Source organism: Callionymus lyra, chromosome 10, assembly GCF_982586985.1.
Source record: "Callionymus lyra chromosome 10, fCalLyr1.hap1.1, whole genome shotgun sequence".
Taxonomy (NCBI): Eukaryota; Metazoa; Chordata; class Actinopteri; order Syngnathiformes; family Callionymidae; genus Callionymus; species Callionymus lyra.
Window position 1 is genome coordinate 26,525,072 of NC_141827.1, and position 6,141 is coordinate 26,531,212.

Below are 6,141 nucleotides of genomic sequence, written 5' to 3' on the forward strand. Positions count from 1 at the left end.
ACATAACATATGATTTGCAAGCTAAAAATAAAATTAAAATAAAACGATATATATATATATTTATATATATCGGTGTACTGATTTTTTTTTCTTACACCAGTAGTTACCAGGGAGGATAATGATGGGTGGAGGAATTTTTACTTTACTTTACTACTCAGATGAACCAATTGAATACTTTTATTTTTATTTTAAGACAATCATTAAGAACATTTAGTAATAACACGTATTAAGAATTACCTTTGTTAAATTCCTGGTTCAAAATTGTTAATACTCAATTGTTCACTGCGCTCATTTTTAAAAAGCGTTCTGTTCTACCTCCACTGATAATGCTTTATAATTACATCATTATACTTGCATTACCTGCGTTATTCTTGAAGACGATGAAAAAAACAACAACTCTACAATACTGACCTCTTGTGGACGTATTAGTGAGCTGCAGATTTACAAATACGTCACAGTTTAGGAATGAATTTCAACGCACTTACTGCGCCACTTATTTTAAAACAATATACATTATTTTTAAATAATATGTATTACTGTATTATTCCTTACGTATATTTAAACTTTCACAGTATTAATGTGTTAAAATAAATTTTAACTATACATAGATGTGCTGACATTTACGTCAGGTGTGTTTGATCACCTCATCCACGTGTCCAGGTGAGTGTGTGACGTGACTCTGGATCACTATCAGATAACGAGAGGTGTCGCTCATCCATCACTCTCGGACTCCTGACAGATGAGCCGGAAGTGCTGCTGTTGCCATGGTGATGCTTTTTCTCCGGCCATTCCTGTCTCACTGAGAGTCGATGCTGTTATTGACACGGAATCAAAACGAGTGAAGACGTTGTTTTTCAAGTCAAAGATGCTTTATCAACTGAAGACAGCGTGAAGGATGCTGGGAGGCTCAGGTCCTGGATCACGTGACCTCCTCGTCTCACTTGGACAGTTTGGTTATGACCCGGATCAACGCCCCGTTCTCATCCTTCAGTCTCTGGTTCTCCGTCTTCAGCTCTGCTTTCACCTGCGCAGAGAAGGACGTCCAGGATTTAAAAAAAAAGTAGATATCAAATATAAATATTGTAAAAAATATAATATAAACTAAAATCGAAACACTCTAAATAATGAATGCAGAAAAGTTAAATATAGGACAAATAAAAGTGTGTTTGTGAGTGAGAGAGTTGTTTTATATTATTATCATCATATTAATTTGAATTTCAATGAAACGTTATTGTTTTTTTTAAATCTACCATTTTATTAAAACATTAATTTATTTAGTATTCTTTTTATTCGTTTTATTTGTTTGGTAAGGTTTGCCTTTGCATATGTATATTGATAATAATTAATATTCTAAATCATTGTAATTGCTTTTAATTCATCTAGTATTTTGCATTAATTTTTATATTATTCTTAATTATTCCTTTATTTTTAAAGTTTACTACTAGTCTTCTTCTTCTTGTTTTTTATGTTATGTGTACACTCCAAATTAAGTTACAAAACAAAAGTGTGTGAGTGAGTTATTTTTACCATATATTTATTTATTGTACTTTCGTGAAATAGAGTACATTCATTGACAAATAAACTCAAGAACAAAATAACTCCGTGTTACATTTGGACAAAAATACAGTAATTTTTTTTAATTCATTTTCAAGCAGACAGAGATAAATGTATTTGTTTTAGTAGATTATAACTACTGGATATTTTATAGAACAAAAATGAAAAATAATGTACAATTTGAAGCATATTAATCATGTTTCTACTGGAAATAAGAAAAACATATTTCTGAATTGTTTAAGCCATTATTTATAGTATTCTTAAGAATTAATTTTGATTGTGTGGCTTTTATTTTTTGAATGAACAGGAAGTGGTTATGTCATCAATTTTAAGATTATGATATGAATAAAATGACGTTACATTGAATTCATAAATTATGTTTGTCAACTGTGGAGCTCACATCTGAACAAAGTGTGTCTTGTTGACTCACACAAGAGTTGTGTTCATCACGTGTGTTCACTGACTACACAAGGTTGTCGTTGTGTCACCACGATGAACAGATGTTTTGTGCACGTGACGGTTGAGCCGCGCAGCAGCGAAAAATGCTGATGTCAGCAAAAACCACTGCAGCCATCTCCCTCATACACAAGATAGACAATGAAGCCACGAGCTGACCTTCACTTGCTCCTCCATCTCTGACACCTTCTTCTTAAGATCCCAGCTGTCCTGCAGAGACCACCAGAAGCTTTTAGACCAGAACATTAAACATTCATCGTGTCGGCATCTTCACCTGTTTCTCGCTCTCACTGGAGCCACATTTGTCCTGCAGAGACGAAGGTTTTGTTACGAGATAATATCCTCATGTTTTTACCAGACGGTCTCCGGCCAAAGTACCTGAGCTCTCTGCAGCTGCTCCTGAACCACAGCCAGTTCCTGCTGACTGGTTTCTAGTCGAGACTTCAGCCTCTGATTGGTGGAGAGAGCTTTTTCATACATCTGCAGTACAGAAGGTTCAAGTCAAGAACACTGCAGCTTGAAAGAATTGAACATAATATTCTAAAATGTATTAATAAACATAATTGTTAATTATAAGTTTGTTCTTAATATTTATATATTGACTTATTTTTGAATCATTATATAAATATTAAGAACAAACCTATAATTAACAAGGGATTTATGTTTATTAAATAAATCAATTTCATCCTTTTTTTTACTGATATATTTCTATTATTCCATTTTTATTTTGAAGTATTTTATTCTATTGTTTTATTCTATTCATTTAAGTTTCATTTTTTGATATCATCGTTATTATTATTTCTTTCAATTTCGCATTTTATTAAAACATTAATTTATTTGTATTAACGTTCAGTACTACCGTTGTTTTTAAGCTTTTCTTTTTTAATTTAGTTGCAATTTTTTATTTAAACTTACTTTTTCAACACCTGATGAACAGTGCACATACATTATAAGGTTTGATGGTCCATATGTATATTAATTATGATTGCTTAATTATTATTACTTAATTATAACTAATTAATCCTAATTTATCCTTCATGTTTTTTCCAATTTGTTTATTCTTTTAATATGATTGTGTTTTTATGTGAATTTAAATCTTAATTTACAAGAATACACATCAATTAAAATGTTTTCTGTGCATATGTATAGTAATAATAATTACTATCTGAATGATTATGATTACTTTTATTATAATTATTTTCTTAAATCTAGCATTTTATTCATACATCTATTTTCTATTATTCTGAATTATTACTTCATTTTAACTTTTAACTACTACTGTTCCTTTTTTTATAACGTGTAAACTGAAAGTAAAGATACTTTAGTTAATAATTATTATTGTTACCATTGTAAAGTATTCTTTTGGTAATTATTATGAATTAAAATTTGATATTTATGAAATAAAATACTGTATCTATGATATTTTCTTCAATTTACAGTTTGTTGTTTGTTTTAATGTTATCTTATTTCCTATATTTAAATTTAATTTCTTAAACTTTGTTTTGTTTAATCCAAAATCATTCCACAGTTTCAATGATTTGCCTTCTTGTAGTCGTTGTTTGTTGATTCTTCCTCTGCCTTCTTCCTGGCAGAGAGTCGGTTCTCTCGTCTTAGGAAGTAAGACTCCGCGTGATTGGTCGGCGAGTCTCTGGTGACGTCGGACGAGCTGGAAGAATTCAACCTGCCGATCAAAAACCATTAGATCAAGACATTAAGTTGTGAAAATTCTATGAAATCCTCACCTGGACAAACGCTCTTGCTGAAACAGACAGAAACAGAATTATTAATAAAGGCTTTGAATCAAAGAAATGCAGACGTGAGTCTCTGTTGACATGAAAGTATCTGATGCAGTTTTCCCAGTTTTCCATGAAAGGCTTCTCGGCGGCTCTGAAATACCTCGGCCGGTCCGAGGAGAGGAAATGATCCCTCAAATAAACCGGAGCAGCGCAGATAACTAAACACATCCAAAAAAGGTAATGAGTCTGGCAGCAGTCTGCACCAATTCATCAGCATTGTCTGCTGGACTTGGAAAAGGTCGGACAGTTACCATGGCGACTCATCAGGAGAGTGTAAAGAGAGGGGGGATTCAAAGAAAACTTCTGTCACTCCAGAGCTGCCACTGTTGCAGTGCTGCATGGACTTATATAAATACAGTTGTGTTTTTTTTTAACAGAGACAATGAGCAGCTGCCTGGTGTCTGGAATAAACAAACTCTCTCTGCGACGTGATTGGTCGAGCGATGATTCTTCTGGTTCCAATGAGGGGATAAACAGATGCTGCAGCTCGTCCTCCGGCCGCTGACCAGCCTCTCCCCAGTGGAAAAAGTCGTCTCCCCCAGGGGAGCGCAGATAAACATCCATAAATACTGTGACGAAGTTCCCACAGGCCGGTGTTCCAGACTCCTCCTCTTCTGCCCTCCATCATCTCTCAATCAGAACCTTTTTCTCTTGAAAACTGATGCTTTCTGTCTTTCACATCTGACGACAACATGTCGTTTGATGCCGATTATAATATTATGATTCCAATTATCAAGTACACAACGGCCTCATAAAAGTACACAAAGCGGCACGAGAAACAGATGCTCTTCTGCGAGTCTCTGACAAGCGACTGAGCTCACGATGATCTTAAAACGAGCCAAAGTCATGTGATGTTTAAGGCTGTAGATTATGAAACTTGTTTTTTTAAATGGTAGTTTCTCTGACCTTAAATACTTGTCTTGTACTTCGTCACAGTCATGTCGGAAAATTGCCCCCCAAAAAAACTCTGGATGGAACCAAACCGAGAGGTCCGACCGATTGTGAGAGATGAGTTGATGAGGCTTCATGAAACAGTGTCTATATTTTCAACGACCACTAGATGTCGCTCTCTTCTTAGTCACCTTTACAATCAAACTGAGAACATCGAGTGGTCTTTCCAAGTAAAGCCACTGGATCACGACACCTTTTCAGATGATTCATGAAGCTTCATCAGTCCATCACTAGCAAGTTTTATAGTTATAGTTATGTTGAGTTCATTTTTTAAGCCGACTTCAACCTTTAAAAACCACTAGTTTCGGGAGAAGGTCATGATAAGCAACTGAAAATGAACATCAGTCAACACCGCCTGTAACGGTGTCCACACTAATGCGTGAGAAGAGTGACCAAAAACATTGAATTAAAATGTTGTTTTGTCTGGATCTTTGACTTCTGTTTACCCCCAAAATTGAGCTAATTTTTTAAAAACATATTGTCTTCAAGTTGTGTGACTCGTGACGGTCCATCATGACCTGAACCTCCTCCCTCGGAACAGAACCCCCATCAGGCAGACACAAGGCAGCTCTTACCCTCAGGCTTCTGGAGGCGGCGACGGTGGACGATGGAGACGAAGAGTCCGACTGAGACTTTCTGATGCGCGGGAGATCCTTGAGAGAGAGTTGAGATGACATCTCCGTGAACTTCTGGAGACATGCAGCTGCACTGACGCCTCGCTCGGAAAACAAAACAAAAAAACTGGCTACATGAACGGGAAGTGAGAGTTTCAGAGTTTTTTCACATGAAGATGTTGATGAGGGGGGAGCAGCAAGTGGGTCTGCTGGAGAAGAGAGACATGGGAGTGGGCGGGCTCTAGTGTGTGTGTGTGTGTGTGCGTGTGTGTGTGTGTGTGTGTGTGTGGACAGAAGGAGCTGACAGCAGTATTGTTTGTAGGTTCTCAAGAGTTACACAGTCGTACAGCTTCGACCAATCATGCTAAAAACTGATATGAGTTTGTGAAGTAAGTAAGTAATTTTTATTTGTATAGTGCGTTTCCAGACCAGGGTCACAAAGCGCTTAAACAATCAAAACAATACTCAATAAAGTATATACTTTAAAGGGCAAGATAAAACTGATAACACAACAGGAGTTCCAGAAAATCAAGGAAAAGCCTAAGTAAGAGATTTTAAACTTTTAAACTTCGTGTTGTTTGTGGTCATAATGATAATGTAAATAGTAAAATATTAGCGAAAAAAAACTTCGAGATAATGTAGGGATATATTCAAATTATTTTTGAAATATAATAATAATAATATTATATACTTTTTAAAATGTATACTTTATTATAGAGACCAAAGGGAATTCAATTCAATTCAATTTTATGTTAAGTGTCTTATCATAA

The 6,141-nt window shown here is 35.2% G+C and overlaps 1 protein-coding gene across 1 annotated transcript; it reads right to left on the reverse strand.

Annotated features, from left to right (window-relative positions):
• Nucleotides 1-633: 633 nt before the first annotated feature.
• Nucleotides 634-5,571, reverse strand: LOC148071270 (protein phosphatase 1 regulatory subunit 12B-like). Its single transcript, XM_087800929.1, has 7 exons — nucleotides 5,333-5,571; nucleotides 3,753-3,769; nucleotides 3,553-3,691; nucleotides 2,389-2,490; nucleotides 2,285-2,317; nucleotides 2,170-2,220; nucleotides 634-1,024 (listed from the first exon to the last, which is right to left on the reverse strand). The coding sequence occupies exons 1-7, from the start codon at nucleotides 5,432-5,434 to the stop codon at nucleotides 938-940; spliced, it is 531 nt and encodes a 176-aa protein (XP_087657055.1). The 5' UTR covers nucleotides 5,435-5,571; the 3' UTR covers nucleotides 634-937.
• Nucleotides 5,572-6,141: the final 570 nt, after the last annotated feature.

What these genes read in the sequence shown, in the direction of transcription:
- LOC148071270 (XM_087800929.1), bottom strand. Translation starts at nt 5,434, where the DNA reads ATGTCATCTCAACTCTCTCTCAAGGATCTCCCGCGCATCAGAAAGTCT. An exon ending in AGCAGCTGCAGAGAGCTCAG is followed by an intron (nt 2,318 to 2,388) that starts GTACTTTGGCCG and finishes TCGTCTCTGCAG; the next exon opens with GACAAATGTGGCTCCAGTGA. An exon ending in AGATGGAGGAGCAAGTGAAG is followed by an intron (nt 1,025 to 2,169) that starts GTCAGCTCGTGG and finishes TTCTCTGCGCAG; the next exon opens with GTGAAAGCAGAGCTGAAGAC.